Below are 22257 nucleotides of genomic sequence, written 5' to 3'. Positions count from 1 at the left end.
GACCTAGAAATAATCTGTTCTTGGGCCCTGAACGGAATGAAATTGCGCTCAATGACCTTCGGGTCAACTCCTTTGAATACTCCACTCGTAGATAATGGAGGTAAAGATGCTGAGCAGGTCTCATCAATGAAAAATTTATGTGTAGTCCTCCAAAATAATGGCAAGTTCGATGAGCAGTTGAAGGTGGGTAAAGCTTTTCAAATATGTGGTTGGATATATCACACGTTTAAGTGCAGAGATTGCATCACGATGCTAACTCTGTACAAGTCGATTTTCCAGACCCATCTTGAATATGCTTCATCCACTAGGGCCCCAATTAGTTCAACTGGTTTGCAAAAGGTCGAGCAAGTACAAAGATGTTTCATTAGGAACATCACAGGAATGAGACAGCTCGCCTATTGGGAGAGGCTAGAAAGGTTGGGATTGTACAATATTCAGAGAAGGTAGGAAAGGCATCTGATACCGTACGTCTTCAAAGGCATCCATGAGCTTTGTCCCAACCCAGGATTTAGTGTCAATTCTGTGAGAGTAGAGGCTTAATGTGCGTTTTGAGAGCACCTTCAAGCCCTCGAGAATCCAGGCTAGTTCGAACAATGAAATCCTCCAATATTCGTAGGAAATATGTAAGCCTTATTCGGTAGCATCTTTCAAGTCAGACTTGTTAAATTTGATGCAAATGCAACCATTGGAAGGGCAATACTCTTCTCAATGGATTGTGATTCAAATTATAATCGAAAATGCAAGTAATATTACTCTTAATATCTATTAACTAGGATCTTGAAAAAAATAAGTTCTTATAGGTTTCAAGTGTATTAATATTCTAATTTGAGGCACTTTCAAAGATATTTTTGACAAAAGTTATTCCTATCGTTTACATAACAACGAACATTGTTCCTAGAAGTCTTGGAATTTTGAATATCTCTTTAAATCAGGGTTGTGGAAACCATCGTGTAGATTTATCCCTTACTGCATTCAACCCTCGATCGGTCAAGATCATGACGAACCACAACTGAGGACAGAAACCAGACTTTCAGGATTTTGCATTTCAATTTTTGCACACTGTCTAGTTTAAGAGTAGCACAAAAACGTTTGGGAATTGTTCATGTCTGGTTATTATTCTAAACCTGAAAAAAGTGTATAATAGGTATTATGGTTGGTTGTCTTTGAATAATTCATTCATGCGAATTCTCAGGACTTAAATAATTTCTCAAATTTGCAAATTTCACATTTTCGTGTCAATGCGCTTCCAGGTGGCACTTTTAAAAATCACAAAAGCCGGTTGGAAAATATGTCAAAATTGCCGCACGAAATTCTTGCCAATATTTAGCTAAAGAGGGAATTTTCCTGTTACCCTAAATATCAGTTTCAAGTTGATGCCGTGGCATAAAGCTCAAAATAGCGAGTAAGTCGTAAGCCTTAGATGTTAAACTATCTTTAACATATAAATAAGCGTGCTTCACGAACAAAATTAAGGTCAAAAATCGACAGCCCTTCATTACGCTTTGAACTCTCCGCGTTGTACAAGTAGTACTAGAGCTGCGCATCGGATCCAAGTTTTCGACTTTTCGGATCAGATTGACCAACAATTTTCGGATTCGGATTCTGACTGGGAAAACAATTCGGATTTGGATTGGGAAATGGAAAAAGTCGGATTGGGTTCGGATCCGATCCAAGTCCTAAATTGCAAGATAAACTAAATGAATGTAAATTTGTTTTGAGAATGGTTTCTTTCACAACTCTCAATATGTGAGGGAAATCAAAGAACATCAAATTTAAAATCTGTGAATTGGCCTACTATCTTGCAAGTTATTCCAATTGTGTGGCAATCCCACACAAATAAAGAAGCCCAAAATTTCAGAAAATAAGAGTGGATACGTCATCTCCTTCTGATCTTTGCTAGTGCCAAATCAAAGCCAGAAAAATGCTCTTTTTTAAATTAAAAACAAGTGTTTTATGGTAGTCATTAAGGACCCCATTTTGAAAATGTGGTGATAGTTCGCATTTATAATGTGGTTTTGTTCAGGCAAGTAATTTAAAAATTTTACTTATTGGACGAAATTATTGATCATGAAAGCTTAACACAATGACATCCCTTCGGAGTATTGGCGGTCACGTACCACTGTCCGGCTCCTAGCCAAATGCCATCAACGACGGGAGCTGACAAAGGAACTGTTCAATCTGGCCCATCCACTCTACTGCAAAAACCAAGATTTTGATCATTTGCCTCTACCCACCTGTCTTTGTAATGTCTGTAACTCCTCTCTTCCCTTTTTTCATGTGCATTGAACCAATTCTAGTCATCTCTGCTGTCATATCACTCGAGTCCACTATTTGATCATACGAACCATTTTATTCTTTTAATCTCGTTGTTTAAATCTGTGTACGATGTTTATACAAATAGTTTTAGATATTTTAAACTGACATGACCAAGAGTCGCAAATAAACGTTATTCATTATTTTTGTAGAACTTAGAGCATTTTAAAACCTAGTAGTCATTGTTGCAAGGCACACACCTGCATCACAAAGACTGTCAAATATCAATAAGGGATGATTTTAAAGGTTTAGGTGATTCCATTATCATTTTACTGCGGGGGTCAAAAAAGCATGTCAATGCTTGGGTAGATCTAGGCGCTGCTGGTAATAGTTTGGGCCGTCTGGCGCTTTTCTGGCATTTAATTAAGAACATTCGGCGATAATTGTTTTGATTTGGCGTTTTCATTACTGATGTAACCAATCTGCCTGCTAACAAACTTCCAATCCAGAACTACTGAGATCGGTCCCGGATTGCTTTTTTTCTGTGGGTCAGTTCTAGGGGCACTTTCTGACCCCAAAAAACAATAAGGGACCAATGTCAGCATTACTGGATTGCAATCTGCCTGTGCAGTGCAGATTGGTTACATCAGTAGTTCTCATCTTGTGGTTGCTCCGGGATAGTACGAGCTAAAGATGCTTGCTATAAAAAGATCAGCATAGGTCAGTTGATTGTCCTTCTCTCTGATTAGACGTTTTTTCTCTCGGGTCCCTTATCTTCATCGGTCGAGGGTTTTCAAATGCTGCCGCCTCCTAAACAAAAAGCACCATTATTAGTTGAGTTGGCAAGATTCAAACCATTTGTACGGCAAGCGCTCATTAATGCAAAAGACATAAAATTCTTTATAATTTTTCGAAATGGTTAGATGACTCGAAAAGACTTTAGGAAAAATGTTTTGTTACATCCAGAGCATTTTTGTGCCAATTAAGATAGTATGAAGTTTTTTCAAGGTTGATTCTATTCATATTTTTAAGGAAAAAGCGCACTTAAACTTTCAATTGAGCATTGAACATCATTGTAAGACTTCTGATACACCTTTTCCATGCTCTAATAATTACTTTGAGCAATCTTTTTAAAACCCATCTAATTACGTATATTTTTAGCGTCCAAAGCTTAAACAACTACTCATTTAGTTGAATCAATCAAAGATTACATCTCCATTTTCTCAAATTTGGCTTATGCGTGGAATGTTTTCCAACTAACATTTCCAGTTGCAATATATTTTTTCAATTGTATCTACGTTCTATCAACCATAATGTTTCAAGTATTCATGTCTAAATTTCAAATGCTTTTACGCAAAATTGAGCTAAAACAAGAAACATTTATGTTGAAAGTTGTTATCTTTGTCTTCTAATATTCAAATTGCTTGTTACAAGTTATGGTGTGAAAAACATAGCTTATCAATACTCTGGATGCCACTCTTAAAGCCCACTAGTGTACCCTTTGTTTGGTGCAACCTGTAGCATCCATATCATTCAAAATAGAAGAAACAATGAGGTGGCCTCAGGGGTGAAAGGCAATATTGTACTCGTACCCACCAATGGGACAAACACGCCCAATTGGGGTTCTTATTTGAACAATATTGTTTTAGAGCGATGTTTTCTCTCCGTGCTCTTCTCCTCTTCTATGACGTTCCCCTCTCCCCGTCTCGGTTTGTTTTCTTCATCCAAACCTCCAAAATCAGTCGGTATTGATTGCAATGCGTCAAACAAAGTCCCAATCGTGTTGAAATTTGTTGTGAGTTCCTTCAATTCATACCTAATTGATCATATGAAGCAAAAAACGCATTGGCTAAACTGCGGTTCAATTTAATAAAAGTGCTTTGCCCGAGCTCGCCCGATCAGAGGTCTCCGTGTATTCTTTCCTTCTTGCATAAACCATAGACCTTCGTAGGATACCTTCGATTCTGCAACCAAATTGGTGATTGCCATTTGTCTTGACTATTTTGGAAAAGTAGTGTTTATTTGAGCCTTTTTAAGATTGGCACATTCCAAAAGTCTTGATTCCTTCCGAAGGCTTCACCATCCTCCATTGTATCAGGTAGGTGCTCATCAGCGGTCTCAGGTAAAAATACGGCCAAAATTCCGGACAGAATGCTTAGAACGCCGATGATGATGAAAGGAATAGCCATATGAATGGAGCCCTTAAAAAGCAATGAGAAGGGATGCGATTTCGATAAGTGCATGGCATGAACCATTCAAAAAAGTGTTTCTAGCACTCACGGTGAAAACCACATAGGGGGAGGTGAAAATTGCCAAATCAGCAAGTAACTTGGCCATTGCCATTCCTTGCCCTCTAACCACAGTGGGAACAATCTCGAGGCAGATGTTGAAGACCGTGTTGAGGGCATAAGTCACACATAATCGACCTATCATGGTCATAATCAACAAGGCTATGGGATAACCTGAAAAGGCAAGTTTCGTTGGAGAATGTTTGACTTATTCAAATGATCTGGAAATAACCAACTTGTGAGGAGTGCACCAGTGAGCATGGCAATACCACTCAAAATCAAAGAGAGAAAGGCTGACCATCGACGTCCAATCCAATCCAGGCCCACAATGGCCAACAAGTCGGCTGGAAGCTCCAAAAAAGCCGAAATGGTAAAAGTGATGAAAATGCTTTGCTCCAAATTGCCAATTATCCTGACATTCATATCAAATAAGCCATGAGTAAACATACTAAAAAAAATAATAAAAAATCAGCTCCCAAGGCAAATATAGATACGTCTAGAAAAGCAACAACATACAATACAATAACCATAAGGATGAAGTTTTTTCTCATATTAGGAGTTTTGAAGAGATCCCAGAGTATCGCTTGTTTTTGCTTCGTACTGGCTTCTCCGTTGGCATCGATCTGTTCGTTAGACAGAATTTTCTGGAAGACAAGATTTAGAGACGAACTTATTCCGTTATCATTCGTAATCGCGGATAAATCTCACCATGATGACGGGTTTGAGATCTGGATGCACCTCCTTTTCGTTGACCTTGCCGATTTTCAAGAGTGTTTCAAAAGCATCATCAATTCGGCCTTGGCTGGCCAACCACCGAATCGACTCAAACACGAACCTGACGAGATATAGGCAGGGCTTGAACCGTTGTCGGAAAAAAAGTAACACCTTACCGTTAGCGTTGCTCAAAAAGTAACGCGTTACTCAAGCCCTGGATTTAAGTGACCACCATTTTGACCCACTTCATGGCATCTTTCATGTTGAACATAGCACAAAATACCATAGTTAAAATGAATACCCTTATTCTTCAAAATGTGAAGAAATATTGAGCACCTCTGCACATTGGGAATAAAAAAAAATGAGGATTCTCAACCTCAGCCCTACTGTTACGCCAATTTTGGGCGAGCAAATTTTTTATGCTTCATTCACAAAATGAAATTTCAATCCTTGTTTAAGAACTTTCAAAATGGACGTACCATGGTGCGAGCATAATCACAACAACTTGAGCGTAGAGAATGGTATTGAGAATCTTCCAATCCTTCAGAAAATACAATGCCCAAGGTTCGAAGCATCCAGCCACCGTCATTCCCAGAGCCAAGGCCAGATTTCCGATAAGTGCTCTCTTATTCGCTGCAACGCATTCAAGGGCTAAAACATATGTAAACACATGAAATGGGAGGGTACGTTCAAGCTTGAGTGACTTGACAATTTCCGTTCTTGTTTTTATTCAATTATTACTTTCCAAATGGCGTAGAAACAAACAGTAATATTGAAAAAGACCAAAATGCTCTAAGTAACTCGGCATCCAGGTTCCAAAATGAATCGTAATTGGGTCAACCACGTCAAAGACGTCAAATATGTATGTGTGTATGACTTCTAAAAAAACAAGGTCTTGTCATCGAGGAAAAAGAGGGTTTGGTAAGTGACAAAAATGGATTATTTTTTTACTAAAAAGAGAGTCAATAATACGCAATGAAGCAAGAGTCTTGGTAGGGCCAAGGCCTCAGAAAAAAAGTTAAAATCCAAAAATTGACTATACGTGTTTAATCTAAAATAAAGCTTCAACGCCAAATGATGTTACTATTGCGTCATGAATAGGGACGGGCAAAATGTGTAAAATAGCAAAGCTTTTTAGATGCAAAAAGGTGCAAAAACTAAGCCCAAAAGGTGCAGAAAAAGGTGCAAAAAGGCTAGATGGTGTAACAAAATGTGCAAATAAAATGAAAAAGAAGGGATATTCAAATCTTTTTTCACAGTAGCATAAATTTGAAAAGCGCATTCTAAAAAACGAAATTTGCCTCAATTTTGGACCAAATTGAGACAATTAGACAAAGGAATGCTTTCCCCTTGCCTTTTTTTCCTCTTTTCCAAGCACTATATCTGCAACATTGGTCTAGTTTTTACATTGATCTAACTGAAGAAAAGTTAGAATATTTTTTTCCACAAAAAAGGAAGACAGTTAGCCTGGAGGAGGTCAGGAAGGCGGCTATGTCGCTGATTGGCAAGTGATGGCCTTGAGAGTGAATGAACTCAAATCCCTTATTGGGGTTTAAAAAAAAGGAATGAGTAAAATGTAATTTTTGAGTGCGTTGGTTGTAACAATCGCAACATTATTCTAGAAATGCAATGTTCTCACAATTCCTTCTTTGAGAAAGGAATAAAATACTAAGCAGGCTTTTACCTTGCAATTGGGACAAGTTTTGAATTATTCAACAAAACAATATGTCTCCTCCTTTAACAGACAAATTGGGCATTTTTGTATAAGCCCAATCAACTTAAATGGGCCAAAAACAATCAACTCAAATCCGCTTGAAAGGGCCCAACTTCATTTGTTGAAGGAGCACACCAGAATGAAACCATGATATCTGATGATTTACGTTTTTGTGTCATTTCGAGTTACCTAGAACGTAGAAAACGGCGAAAAAAGTGTCGAAAGCAATTCCTTGCAAGAATCTCATGCTTATAAATCCAATGAAGTCAGTGAAGAATGGAGTGGCCAATCCAGCTAACATGAGCAGAATATTGGAGGCATAGCATGCGGCGAGTCGACCATAAGAATCAGCCACGTATCCAAAGACAACTTTGCCGAAAATGGCACCCATGGAAAACATAGATTGACTGAAAGGTCCCCGCCAGGCGTCATCGCAAACCCAATCCATCTAAAAAATCAAAGTGAACAATTTGTTGGCGCCAGGAGCTCTTCAGTAAGGGTTTCTGTGAATTGTGAGGCTGGTAGAATTTTTTTCCATAGGGTTCGTCTTCGATAAGTTGAAATCCATTGGATAATGCTTTAACCAACCTCATTTATAGCAGAGCTGAACAATCCAGTGATGTTATAAGTCCACCCATGAGTGCACTTGGTGGTTGGAAAATTTGTAATGTTTGCTTTGGTCACTTGGGTGAGCTGAAATGATAATATGTAAATGTTAAAAGGAAATCATCTAATCTTCTCAACAAGATCTCACTATATCATCTCATGGTATTCTAACAAACTTAACCTTTGATAGCGGCGATCTGTCTTGCCATCAACTTAACAAATAATGACAATAACTTTACAAATTAAACTGATTGATACCGCGCCGTACTTTTGCCGGGTTTTTGAAAACTTATGATGAAATTTTCTTGGTTTATTACGAGGCAGCCTTTTTCCACGTTTGGATAATCCGGCACCAACAATATTGATAAAAACATTGAAATACCGAAACTTCTGGCCCTTCCATGATTAATGCCCACATTAACTCTCAGAGCCAGCCGCCTTTCTCAGGGAGCCTCCGTGAAAGTTTTTGAGGATGTTTTTAGATTGACCCGGTCCAAAGTGTTTGTGGCATACGACAGATTATGGCCAAGCTACTGCCCTTATAGACGTTTTCAAGTTGGCGTCATCAATTTCCGAAACTATCTCCATTTACTGAACTCATAGGTTTAAAAAGTGACTTGTTTTTATTATTATTAATTTGCCATCATTTCAAACAAATTTTGCATTTAATTCCATTCAGTGTGGTCAAGGCATGGATAAGGAAACATATGCTTACACTTGCTTGAGCATTAGACCTTGGCCATGAATGCATTTAAAAATTATTGGAATTTTCCTTGGTTTAAATACTGAATCAGACATGAGGGTCCTCAGCGGGAGCTAACCTTGATAAAAAGGGAGGGCAGAATCCCTGTATCTTTTTAGGCTTCCTTCCTCTGTTTTATGGGTTTTTAGCCGAAGCTTGGAAATGATATCCCAGTAGGTCAAGTCAAGTTTCATAAAAAAATGGTCTACCAACGAATTTGTACCTGCCGCTTTCAAACACCCTTGAACGTAGGGCGGGTCAGGTATCGTTTGCAGGAAACGATCTAGGTATCGCTTAAAACTAGGCAAGGGTTAATCTAATACGTAAAATTGACGGATAGGTATGGGCAAAACGTCGCACAGAATAGGGGCTCAATTCAAAATGAAAGACGCCTTAAGGGTCTTTAAGAGTTTGTTGTCCAAAGAACTGGCCTTATGTCGAATGGCGGAAGTAATGCCTCTTTTGTCACTCTAGGAGTGTTCAACCTCTGGATTGGGGCAAAAAAGGTGGAGAAACTTGAATATGCAAAGAATAAGATATCGCTCGTATATTCGTTGAATGCTGTATAATTCAAGGGACTGGAGTCTTTCCCAATAATTTAAGTGGCTTACACCAACGATGTTTCTTGTAAAGCTGCGTTGCACCTTTTTTAAACTTTATTACGCCTGCTGCGGTCATTGGGGCCCAAATAGGGGAAGCATACTCTAGGTGCGGCTGAACTATAGATTTGCAAAGAGTTTTTTGTGTGATTGCTCATGCTCATACCCATTATTCTTGTCACCCTTATATATGCCCAATGTAGTCACTAAACATTTAATCAACATCAAACTTCTTGTGGGTAATGTTCACTCACAAACCCATTTCAGTTTTCATTGTAAGCGGATCCCTGGATTTGAAAGTTCTGTTCATCCATCCGTATGTTTGAAATGCCGTACATACTTTAGTCTGGATATGTCCGTTAAATTTTCCCTGGTTCTCAATAATTATCTCCAGACCTCTAATAGAGCCGGCTACCTCTATCGGGTTCTGACTCTCATCTAAACAGGATTATGTGCCTATATCCTTAGGATCAAAAGACATGGCCTTAAATTTCCCATCGTTCAGTTTCAAATTTGGCCGATCTAAATAATTTTGTAAGTCTTGATGGCTTTGTAAAGGAGAAATAGAAACCATAAATGATAAAGAACCCAAGGATTGATCCCTGGGGCACACCAGAAGCTACATTTTGCGTGTGTCCCAATACTACGTCAATTTTGACGTTCTTGGTGCCACCTGTCAGAAATTCTTTGAGCCACCACACTCGAACATTCGCACTAATACCTATGTCGGTTAAATAATTGAGGAGTTGAACTTGTTTAACTTGAATGGTCTACTTTGTCAAACACTTTAGCGAAGTCCAGGTAAATAACGTCCGTCTACACAGTCATAATGCTGAAGTCTCTCAATTATGTCGTCAAAATGATGCACTAATTTCATTAGAGTGCTAAAATGAGTTCGGCGGCCATGCTGTTTGTCAGGAATGCTATCTTTGTGGTCAAGATATTTTTAAGCTTTACTTTTACAAGCTTTTCCATAACTTTGGCGACGTTTGACGTCAGTGAAATAGGACGGTAATTCTTTGCCAGGCTTCGGTTGCCTCGCTTACAAATTGAGACAATATTTGCTGTTCTAAATTGCTCAGGAACCTTTCCTTCTACCAATGATCGATTCATCAAGATAGGAGTGGGGCCACTGATTTAGAGGTACGCTTCAAGAATTGTGCGGGCACACCGTCCGGGCCTGGAGAGCTACTTTGTTTGAGAGACTGGATCGCTTTGTTAACGTCGTGTTCATCGACTATCATATCATCTATTGAATGAGTGTCATCAGCAGCCTTGGGGTCGTTAGTGGCAATAGCACATTGTGATGGGTGGAGAACACCGACCCAAATTGTTCGCCAAGCACGTTAGCCAATTCGTCCGGACGAGTTACCACTTCGTCATTAACCCGAAATGGTCCCACAGGGGGTTTAGACTTGCGTTTAGAATTCGCATACGTGCAAAATGCTCTTGGGTTCAGTTTCACCATCTATACGATTTTATTCTCAGTCCGTTGCTGTTCATTTTCAATTGAACTATGAAGTAGGATATCAATATCTTTGATCTTGTTGCTTATCCAATCAATCGTTGAAGTTTAAGTGTATAAGGAGTTTAGTTTTTTGATCAGGGCACCTCTCTCCTTAAAGAAACACTTTCTGCATTTTGGTATTTGGTACGACGAGACCTTATGTGATAAAAGTGGTACTTCTCAAGTGACACACACCTCCTCCAACACGTCGTACTGTATACAACAAAGGAATGCGCCGTCAATAAAAGTTTCTTGTTGCATTTTGTCAACAGTGTTCAAACTACTTATCCTTTTGTTAGGTAGGGCACTACTTTTGTTAATCTGCAACCAATGGCAGTCGTCAAAACAGAACTTTGAACACTTACTTGCCTCTTTGGATTCAACCCGTCACTTTCTGTAACTCAGAGCTTGACTCTTAGATGGCGAGACCCCCCCACCAGCAAAAGAGTGCCATCACGGCCAGATTATTGTAATTTCTTTTCACCTTGAAGACATCTATTAAAAAGTGTCCTAATGTCAAAAAGTGTGACACAATCTAAGTTTCTTGCAAATGAAATGAAGCAATTCAATGTTTAACCTAGTAAATACAGTTAGTGGTTTAGCATTTTGGAATAGAAAACCGCAACAAAAGATAAAAATAAGAATCTAATGTCCTACCACAAGACATTATAACGGTCACCAACATACTCCAGAGCAAAACAATTGATCAAAATGAAGCTTCCAGATTTGGTACTCAAATATGGGAAGAAGTTGTAGTACCAAATCAAATGTAATCAAGAACTCTATTTTTGACTTTGCCCTTCTTTACTTTTTTGTCAAGAAGGATTTGATAGCTATTCCGTGATACATAGGCTGTCTCTCAAAGAGACTTTGTTTTGGAGATCTTTGAAGAATGTAGGTGGACTGAGTTTGCTAGCCCGAGCTGCCATTCATGGATTTGAACAAGACAACTGAGGAGGAGGGCTTCCTCGAGTCCTCAGAAGCCAAGGTCCTAGAGAGCCTTTACAAGGTCCTAAAACATGTCAGAAGCTGGCGAGTTCAAATCCAGGGTGGCTACAATGGGTGAGCGAGGCTAAGTCTACATCAAGATTCTTTCATGATCGAGTGACCAAAGTCAATTTAGGGAAAGGCCTACGCATCGCGGAGGTTATTTACCTAAACGGTAAGGAACAACACTAAGAAGTGCAGAGTCAACATTTACCAATTGGAGACGTGAGTCACCTTTTCATGCAGCTCTAGCTAGTTGCTGTCAATCATTCTTTTTACTCCTTTGACGCAAGCTGTGTTGAGGAGGGATTAATAGAAATGCTTTCTTTTGATGCATTTTACTTTGTTGGGCGTAAAGATAAAACGCTCCCTAATGTGGTGTGTTTTGCATTTAGGTGAATCACAGCCCCCTTACGCTGCACGAAATATGTTTTATGTTCTGCACTTCAGAGGGCGCTTTGTCACTCAGCCTCTAGCAAAAAGAGGGCCGATTGGGCCAATTCCTTTTTATAGAATTATAACGCGTTTGTGTCGTGTTTGGCTCATTCTATTAAAATCTTATTGATAATTAATGCCCCGGGTCACATATTTAGCAATCTACCGTGCCTCTTCCCGTTTTCTTTAGGCCGTGTGACGTTGCAAATAAGGGCCCCTATTGCTACACGTTAACCAGAACGAAAAACACATCACTCAAGCGTGAGTGGACGGACTTTCTCTCTGAGTAAAGTGTTGCCTCCACGATGGTATGCATCGAGCTCGGCAGGGCAGTTTAAAGCGAATGGTTGACAAGTGAAGGGTTGTCAAGGTGTGATTTCTGATTGTAGAGGCGCTACCATAAATCGGTCAGAGTAGCAACGGTTACCTTTCATTCCATTGTTAAAAGCTTCAATGATGTCTTTAAGTCTAATTAGCTGACGATATTTATTTATTACCTGTCTTGATGGAATGTCGTAGATAAGACAACTGCTCCTTTTACCGGTGACCTCATCAAACGGGATTATCATGTTTGCCAACTCCTCGCGACTCCAGGAGCGTGTTTGATCATTCGTGACATTCCAAATGTGATCCACGGAGCAATGGTGATCGGGGGTGTAAAGGAACAGAATCGGTGTGTACGTAGCGTAGGCCAAAAACATACAAATGATGAAAAAGAAGCCCAAAACCGTTTTCTGGTAACGACTCCAGCCCCCGACCAAGGTCAGGAGATCCTCAAAATTTGATAGTTGAGCCATGGTTTCATCTTTGGAGGATGCACCAGGCGCATGTTTGTCAAGAGTTGGCAATGGCGACAATTCAATCATGGGGGCAACGTGTAAGGAGCGAAAGTCACTGAGCACAAAGAAGTCACTTGTAAGATTGACAATCGACTGTGGGCATTTTTTGGAGGTAGCCCAATCATTAGCAACCACTTAGATTCCATCTAAATTCGTAGTTGTTCTTCGGTTCTGCCTTTTGACTGAAAGTGAAACAAGTTTGTGACGTGACTTCCGAACTAAAAATGTACTTAGTCCAAAAAACTGGTCGTCTAAGAAATGATCTACAAAATTTAGAGAACTCTCAATACGTCCATATTCCTTTTGAGTTTTTCCATGTGAAATAACATGAAAACACACAGTAATGAAAGCATTTAAAAAGAGTCAAGTCTCCCCGATCATGTTCATTGACTGATGACTAAAGTTATCAAAACTTGAAAAACCGTCGTGAAAATGTGCGAAAGAGATATGAATATGTAAAAACAAGTTGCAATAATACAAAGAGGAATTACTACATTGAGGAAAAGGTCGTTTTTAGGCTCTTTTAGCCTCTGCTGAATTTTAACTGTTACAAAATCTAGGCACTCAACTGTGTTTACTAGGCTATCCATTGAGATCCCGAGAAATTAACATTTTTTTCTTGCATTATACGGATGTCATGGCAAACAATTGGCTCTCTTTTGGAGCCTACTGTTTTGTTGCTGAAGGTGTTTTTGTTGACAAAATAGTTTTAGGTCGGTTCAAACCAATGACGGCACATAGAGCTCAACTGCAAACTCTCTTTTTTGCTGACTTTCTCAAACCGAAAAAGGGACTGGATTTTGATCTATACAGGGTGGATTTTATAAGGTGTTACAGAATTTGCTTTGGCAACAGTGATTATATGGTTGAACCATTTACTTTCAAAATTGGTGCCCCAATTGCCGACGGTATTGGCTTTGCATTGAAACCATTGCAACATTTTTTAACAACAGCTTTCAACGTACGGAAGCCAAGGTCAGCAAGTCATTTCTAGGGGCAGTACAGAGCGTGCCAGCAGTGAGGCTGACTGGGTGTTTTCTGTGCATATTTTTTGTCAAGAGCGACCAATTTGACTAATCTTTTTTACACTGAAAGGGAGTTTATCGAAGAGCCTAAATCCAGAATCTGGTGTATTTAGAGCAATTTTCATAGCGGCGATAGATGCTTTTGTTTGTAACACTTTATCCCGTTCAGCCTGTAGACGCCTTACACTGCACGAAAAATGTTTTGCGTTCTGCACTTCAGAGGGAGCTTTGTCAGTCAGCCCCTACCAAATAAAAGGCCGATTGGGCCGATTCCTTTTTATTGAATTATAATGCATTTGTGTTATTTTTGGCTAATTCTATCAAAATCTTATGTATAAATAGTGACCTGGGTCACATAATGTCTGGAAAATAAATTGCGTTCAAGGCAAGGCACTAGTAATTTATTTAGCAATCTACCGTGCTTCTTCCCGTTTTCTTTGTGCTTTGTGACGTTGCAAATAAGGGCCCTTATTCAATTCGTTGGGTGGAATTTAAGTGGCAACAACTAGACAAATCTTAATCTTTCATTTTGATTATGCCGGGGATTACATTCTTTGCAGCATAGCAGTTAGTATAGCGAATAAAAACCCAAACCAAAAAAGATTCGAAAAATGAACAAAATGACAAATTGGAGGCCAAAAGAGGCTTGTTTTTTTCTTCAAATTTTAACTTATCTTTTCGAGGTCTACTGATGACATGTAAGTAATACACCGACACTTAAGTCTTCTCCGCTTGACATTGTCTCTCTTTTTGACGTTACAACTTGAGTGATCAATCCAGCCAAGATTTAAAAATTGATTTGGTAGTCTTGAATTTGTTGTAATCTTGGGAACATCACCTATTTGGATGTGGTAAAGATCATTCGTTCAAGTATGATTCTGATTTAATTTTTACCAGCCTTCGGTTTTGTTTGATCCGATGTCCAATTCCAAGCAAACTAATAGTCCTTCTCATTATCCTCTCCCTCCTTTCGTTGCGGACAAATACAAAATGGCTACAAAATTCGCCGGCGATAAGTTTCAGTACTTGTAAATCCACCGTGGCTCAAATTGGCAAGTTGGATTGGCCTCAAATTTTTGGAGGAAAAGCGCTCCTTCAGATCATATAAAAATTTGGAGGCACTCGAAAGAGGATTAAAGACTGCCTGGAAAATATCACCATTAAAGCTGTGCTTGCCAAAGTGAATGGAGTTTTAAAACGTATCAGTCAAATTGTCCGTGCAAAAGGAGGTCAAATGTATAATTTTACTAATAAGAAAGGTTGATGACAATTCAAACATCAACATAAAAAATTTTGCTGAATGTATCTCATATGGTTTAGAACTATTTGTATTACTAAGTGCCGACGTACTTTGTGGCAGCCCTGTAAATGTACAGGGTGGAAAGAAATTAAGGGCCGCTCTTTGTCGCTTCTGAAAATCCTACCCCCTAACTCAAATAATGATTTGATCAGATTGAATGTCCAGTTTTCATTAAAAGGGATTATTGAAAAACCCAACACCATACCACGAATGATCCGATTTTACTCCAAAGGAGATTAGTAACCTTCTGATGTTTAGCCACCTAAAGATTGAGTCTTGAAAATCCAGATTTCCGCCATCGGTCCGGTCTGTTCTAAAAGGATTTATGGCATTTCCATGAGGGTCTCCACTTTCCAATGGTTTGAGGATGAACACTGAAAGGCTCACTAACGTTCCTTGGTCTTTGCCGGCCTTCAGGACGCCCTTAGCCTTGGTTCTGACCTTCAGACTGCGCTCACTTGAATTTTCAGACATTGTTTTGACGGCATTTTATCAAAGGGCTACCCATCGCCTCCAGGATATCGTTTAACCATTTGTAATATGTCATTAGGTTCTTAACAATTCCTCTTAATGAATGCTTGTGGTTCAATGTCAAAAAAATCTTCGAGTAGGGAGAAATGTTGTGAAAAACAGCCATGGAGGCCCTTAATTTCTTTACACCCTGTAGAACCATAAGAATGGGCTCTAAGATGTCTGACTTTAACAAGCTATTTTTCGGTGAGCAACTAATTTCTGATCTATTCTAACACAATAAATACACCACCAACCCTTCTGAGAGAACCTTTCGAATTCTTTAAGTTCTAAACACTTTTGACATCCAAATAGGGATAAACATAAAGTGGATCTCATTGTTGGAACTGGCCTGGATTCTTCAGGGCTTGAAGGTGCTCTAAAAACGAACGTTAAATCTCTAAGGTCACCAGAATTGAACCTAAGGACAAATACTCTTTTTCAAATTTTTCCCTCCAAAACAACGAGACTTTTGACTCCATCAACAAACTCCTCATACTAATGACGTGCAGAATACGATCAATGTAAGTGGGGATTTCGCGTAAAAAGTGATAGTGCTTGGAGATTTCAAAGGTCGTGTAACCCTCCAAGAAAGACCTGATTGGTTTCTGCCGCTGGTGGAGTATCATTTACCCCGGATTTCAAGTATGACGGCCTCCCTAGACAAATCAATTGGGGGCCAAAGTGACATTCAGAAATGATGAGCTTTGTTCGGTTTATTTGGGCTGCTCAGCTTACAAATTGATGACCAAGGCCATCAGGACGGTGTTGCCAGGGTGGTTGAGGTGATGGCTCCCACTATCCCAGTTCTCCACCAGACTTGGAGTCAAGTTTGACTTTTGAAAGCCATACAGGTTGCCTGTCAACTTGACAATCCACTCTACTAGATAAAACAACAATTATAGCTTTCGTTGGCCGGGAAATTCTGTCAGAAAGAACGTTGAATGATCAGTAACCCAAGTTCTCAAGTGCATTTGCGGCCATTGTGTTCAATAATCAGTGTTTTGTCCAGGTTACAATTGCTACTCAGGCCTGACAGATCCAATCCAGGAGCTCCAACTGTATGTACTATTCTATGTATTGTGTTTTGGAGAGTAGAACCACAATAATTTGCGAACACCAAAGTGAAAAAGATCAGTGAAAAGACATCAAAGTGCGAATTAAGTTATTCCTTTGAAATTTTGCCAATCATAATAAACTCATGTGAGTAAAAAATTGCTTTTGCCTATCTTTTTGCCCTAACAACGCCTTTTTACGGGAGATAGAAACCTTTAATAAGGACATTGGTCATAACTTAGAATTGAGAAAAAAACAACACTTTTTGTGTTTGCTAAATGTTAACTTCATTGTCATCATCTAATATCTTCATATTTGTAATTTTATGATAAAAGGTAGCAATAATGTAATTGCAATTGACTACAGGGTTGACAATCATGTTCTAAGGCTATGAATGAATGTTCTCACAATTCAGTTTTAAAGTTAAAGCTTGTTCAAGATCTAAATCAAAATGTACAAATGGTAAATCTATATTGCTTAATAGTAAAACACAGTTTTCATTATTGTACATGATTGTCACAGAAGAAAATGAAAGACAGCTGCCAGTAAGAGTAAATAATATGCTATCCTCCAGATGTTGTTCATTTTTTAAACAAATAGCTGGAATAATTACTTTATTAGGCATTGAATTGCCGTACCAGATAGTCATTTTGAATATTACTCATTGTCAAATTGTTGCATAGAACGTTTAAAGCCAGTTAGATGTATTCTGGTTAAGAACTTCAAGCACCCAGAGTTGAGAAAGTCTCGATATTCTCGGAATATTCGAAGTGAGAGAAATCGGTCTTTAATCTTTTAGAAATGCAAAATCCTGAAAGTCTGGTTTCTGTCCTCAGTTGTGGTTCGTCATGATCTTGACCGATCGAGGGTTGAATGCAGTAAGGGATAAATCTACACGATGGTTTCCACAACCCTGATTTAAAGAGATATTCAAAATTCCAAGACTTCTAGGAACAATGTTCGTTGTTATGAAAACGAAAGGAATAACTTTTGTCAAAAATATCTTTGAAAGTGCCTCAAATTAGAATATTAATACACTTGAAACCTATAAGAACTTATTTTTTTCAAGATCCTAGTTAATAGATATTAAGAGTAATATTACTTGCATTTTCGATTATAATTTGAATCACAATCCATTGAGAAGACGCTAGGGTATTGCCCTTCCAATGGTTGCATTTGCATCAAATTTAACAAGGCTGACTTCAAATATGCTACCGGATAAGGCTTACATATTTCCTACGAATATTGGAGGATTTCATTGTTCGAACTAGCCTGGATTCTCGAGGGCTTACAGGGTGGAAAGAAATTAAGGGCCGCTCTTTGTCGCTTCTGAAAATCCTACCCCCTAACTCAAATAATGATTTGATCAGATTGAATGTCCAGTTTTCATTAAAAGGGATTATTGAAAAACCCAACACCATACCACGAATGATCCGATTTTACTCCAAAGGAGATTAGTAACCTTCTGATGTTTAGCCACCTAAAGATTGAGTCTTGAAAATCCAGATTTCCGCCATCGGTCCGGTCTGTTCTAAAAGGATTTATGGCATTTCCATGAGGGTCTCCACTTTCCAATGGTTTGAGGATGAACACTGAAAGGCTCACTAACGTTCCTTGGTCTTTGCCGGCCTTCAGGACGCCCTTAGCCTTGGTTCTGACCTTCAGACTGCGCTCACTTGAATTTTCAGACATTGTTTTGACGGCATTTTATCAGAGGGCTACCCATCGCCTCCAGGATATCGTTTAACCATTTGTAATATGTCATTAGGTTCTTAACAATTCCTCTTAATGAATGCTTGTGGTTCAATGTCAAAAAAATCTTCGAGTAGGGAGAAATGTTGTGAAAAACAGCCATGGAGGCCCTTAATTTCTTTTCACCCTGTAAAGGTGCTCTCAAAACGCACATTAAGCCTCTACGGTCACTAGAATTGACCCTATATCCTGGGTTGGGACAAAGCTCATGGACGCCTTTGAAGACGTACGGTATCAGATGCCTTTCGTACCTTCTCTGAATATTGTACAATCCCAACCTTTCTAGCCTCTCCCAATATGCGAGCTGTCTCATTCATGTGATGTTCCTAGTGAAACATCTTTGGACTTGTTCGACCTTTTGCAAACCTGTTGGACTAACTGGGGCCCAAATGGATGAAGCATATTCAAGATGGGTCTGGAAAATCGTCTTGTACAGAGTTAGCATCGTGATGCTATCTCTGGACTTAAACGTGCGAAATAACCAACCACACATTTGAAAATCTTTACCCACCTTGAACTGGACATGCTCATCGAACTTGCCATTATTTTGGAGGACTACACAAAAGCAATGATCCACTTTATCATAGGCCTTAGCAAAGTCGAGATAAACTACATCTACTGATTCATGGCTCTCTAGCCCCTCAATAACCTGCTCTAAATGCTCCTTCACTTGGGTAACCGTGCTAAAATGTGCTCGGAACCCGTGCTGGCTAAGAGGAAGGACTTCATTGACTTTTAGAAATTCAACAAGTTTGGACTCTATGATATCCTCAAATACCTCCTCAATATTGGAAGAGAAAGAAATTGGCCTATAATTACTGGCGAGCGACTCTTCTCTCCCCTTTAAAAACTGGAACAACGTGAGCTAATTTTAGTGAAGAAGGAACCTTGCATTGATCCAAGAAGCAACGCATCAAGTGCGAGAAAACAGGAACAAAACCAGTGAGCATCTCATCAAAAACTGAGGTGTCACACCATCAGGGCCGGGTGAACTTGAAAGATTCAAGTCCCTGATGGCTGTTAAAGCATCTTGATCTGTAACTATGAGAGCATCAAGTTGCTCAATTTGACTAACATCATCAATCTCAACAGACTCGTCATTAGAACAATGAGCTGTTGTTTTTAAACTCAATGGGGTTGAAAACACATTAAAGAACTGATCTCCTAGCATGTTAGCCATAGCCTCTACATTACTAATGGCTTCCCTAGGGCTCTAGGCTTCCCCATAAACCGCAAAAGGCCCAACAGTTCGCATAAGAGAAAGAAGCCTTCAGATTCGACTTGACCTCCTGAACCACCTTACTCTCAGTTTGTAGTTGGTCATTTTCGATGGAGGCCTTACTCTTACCCTGAATTACGTCCAACGTTTTTTGGAGACTACCCGCAATTACTGGATTCGAATTGTTCTTAAGCCTTTTTGCTAGTTTGCAACTCTTTTTGAACAATGTCTTCTTATATTTTGGAATTTTTGTCCGTGTCCCACCCTTGGAAACACATTCAGAGATTGCTAGACTGGGGCAAACTTCTTCAAAAACTGAAACTAATTTATCTATAGCTGCATCTATGGATGATTCCTGTTTCAGAATTGAAAGAGAATAGAGTTCTTCTAATCTTTCTATAATCAACGGCCAATGTTCATCTTTAAACTTGAACTTGGCCAGAACGACCTTTTTGTCCGGGCTTGCTCTAGAGCACGCCGGCTTTTGAGTAATGGTCGACCCTGTCTCGAGAATCTGAACGATTACTAGGCGTCACATGGACATACTGGATCAGACCACAGTGGATCAGACCTGGGTGATGGGGAAAAGACCAAGTCCAGAACGCTATTCTCTCTAGTGGCTGCACCAACATGCCAGGAGAAATTGCGCAAGATCGCAAACTCCTCCAGCTTTTCAAACGACTGAGATGTCGATTTCGAAATGGGAATTTACCCATCAGGACTAACCTCCCACTCTACAACGCTAGCCGGAAAATGAAAGTCCCCTACAAAGAAAACCTTTGGGCAAACTACCTGATCCAACTATACATTGTTACAATAGACAGAACAAGCCCTCGGATATGACAAACTAAAACTTCTACTTCGCCATTCGACATATGTACATGACTAATGTGCAAATCATTCCTAACATACCGTATAGACATACACCCCCATGTGGGAATATGGGATTACCAGGTCGTACCCAATCACAACGAACTAAGTTGACACCAACTATGGTTAGTTCTTCATCTAGGAGTCCTGCCGAAGCCATGTTTCTGTTATAGAGTTGAATGAAATCATTCTCTCAACGGCTAGTTCCTCTATTATCTTAACTTTTGTGCTGTCTTTTTTAGAAATCAGACAATGCACGCTCAAATACAGCCCCCTTAGAGGCCTCTCTTTTTCTCTTTTGACGGACCAAGTTCACAAGATCTTGGACCATCCTCTCCAACCGTAAAAAGTCCCTCTTATAGCATGAGCTATTATTGGGGATGGTTGGGTTTGGGAAATGGGTTGGGCAGCTAAATTTGAATAGGAACGTGTTTTAGGAATAAGGGAAGGATAAGCAATATTAGGAAGGAGGGTTTTAATAGGAATGGATGTAGATTGGGTATTTAAGGGAAGAGGAGGGAATGGGGAGAGAGAGAATGGGAGATACGGAGAAAAGAAGGGAAGAAGCTAAACGGGTTAAGAAAGGGGATGGGGTGGGATTAGGCTTAGGAAAATGGTCAGCTCTATAACTACGAGACTGAGCTAGTCTGTACCTTTGTTTCCATTGTGTCCCCTCTATGTGGGCAGAGGTACGTAGCGTACGTTAAAGCACGTCTTAAGTCTCATGGACTGACGGCACATGTAAGGGTGAAAAAAAGGACAATCTACCTTTGAACATCCCTTCTTCCTATCGTACTTCTCAAGGCCGAGCTTGAAAAGTTTTTGACACCATTTAGGGTGGTCAAACTGACAGCCTTTTCCTTCATCAGGACAGGGCTACTTTTGATAAACTGGACATACTGTTTCCTCCAAAACTCTCTTATCCTGCTCTACAAGTGGAGGCACCTTTTCAAGCTCTGGGTGGGTCTATTGTTCAAGCAGCACCCTGGATTCATTGACCAAAGCAGTTAAAGCCTCTATAATAAAGGGCTGAAAAATTGAATGTTATCAAAGACCATTATTTTTCAAACGATTTTGAAGACAGTGTAACCGTAAAAAAGATATAAATGCATACTCAGGGTTGATTAAAAGAAAAGCAAAATCGATTTTGTGACGTAAGATGATTTATGATACCGTAACAAATAAAACTGTCAATTCTTACTTTTTAAATGTCTTTTGCCTCCCAAGTTTAAAATTTCACAAGGCCATTTGGCACTGTTATCCTAATAATTGATACTGTTTTAAATATTAATTAGTTCAGATTTTGAGAAGAAATGACTTCCTCTTGTACATTGGCATTGGCTTGGCAAAAAATGAACATCGCCAAGAATGAGAGTAATGCATTGTTAAGCAAATATATAAAAGCCATGATCATTACAAGTCATTAGTTGGCAGCAAAACGTCGTATTTCAGGACGGTTTGATACCTTCCTTGGCAAAGTATGATCTTGATGAGGCAAAAAACTGAAATATTGGTCATCGAAAAAATTAGTAAAATTAATTGTAACGAGTAACACCATTACTTATATTTTGGCTGGCCAAGGTTATGTAATAAATAACTCTTTTTAGCCAAAGTAATTGTAATTTTCCCAAGATTCCCATGATTTGGCTTGGATTGGGTGAATCCCGTGAATCCCTTTCGAACCTAGACGGTGGTCTGACATACCCTGGCCCTTTGGCCCGCGGCCCCATCCACGCGCCCACAGTCGGTTGATCGAGCACTGTGGATTTCTTGAATGACTTCTTCTTATTTTTTTTCCTGCATGCTCCCAAGGCTGACTGACCTCCTCAAAGCCGTCACTG

The 22257-nt window shown here is 39.4% G+C and overlaps 1 protein-coding gene across 1 annotated transcript; it reads right to left on the bottom strand.

Annotated features, from left to right (window-relative positions):
- Positions 1-4200: 4200 nt before the first annotated feature.
- On the bottom strand, positions 4201-22235 carry LOC131892303 (solute carrier family 22 member 1-like). Its single transcript, XM_059242110.1, has 10 exons — positions 22121-22235; positions 12343-12866; positions 7558-7662; positions 7159-7417; positions 5735-5906; positions 5250-5376; positions 5058-5185; positions 4778-4989; positions 4534-4715; positions 4201-4454 (listed from the first exon to the last, which is right to left on the bottom strand). Exons 2-10 carry the CDS (start codon positions 12709-12711, stop codon positions 4272-4274), a joined length of 1737 nt encoding a protein of 578 aa, XP_059098093.1. The 5' UTR covers positions 12712-12866; positions 22121-22235; the 3' UTR covers positions 4201-4271.
- Positions 22236-22257: the final 22 nt, after the last annotated feature.

This window comes from Tigriopus californicus, chromosome 2, assembly GCF_007210705.1.
Source record: "Tigriopus californicus strain San Diego chromosome 2, Tcal_SD_v2.1, whole genome shotgun sequence".
Taxonomy (NCBI): domain Eukaryota; kingdom Metazoa; phylum Arthropoda; class Copepoda; order Harpacticoida; family Harpacticidae; genus Tigriopus; species Tigriopus californicus.
The sequence above is the reverse complement of the archived record's forward strand: the minus strand, read 5'-3'. Positions and strand labels throughout refer to the sequence as shown.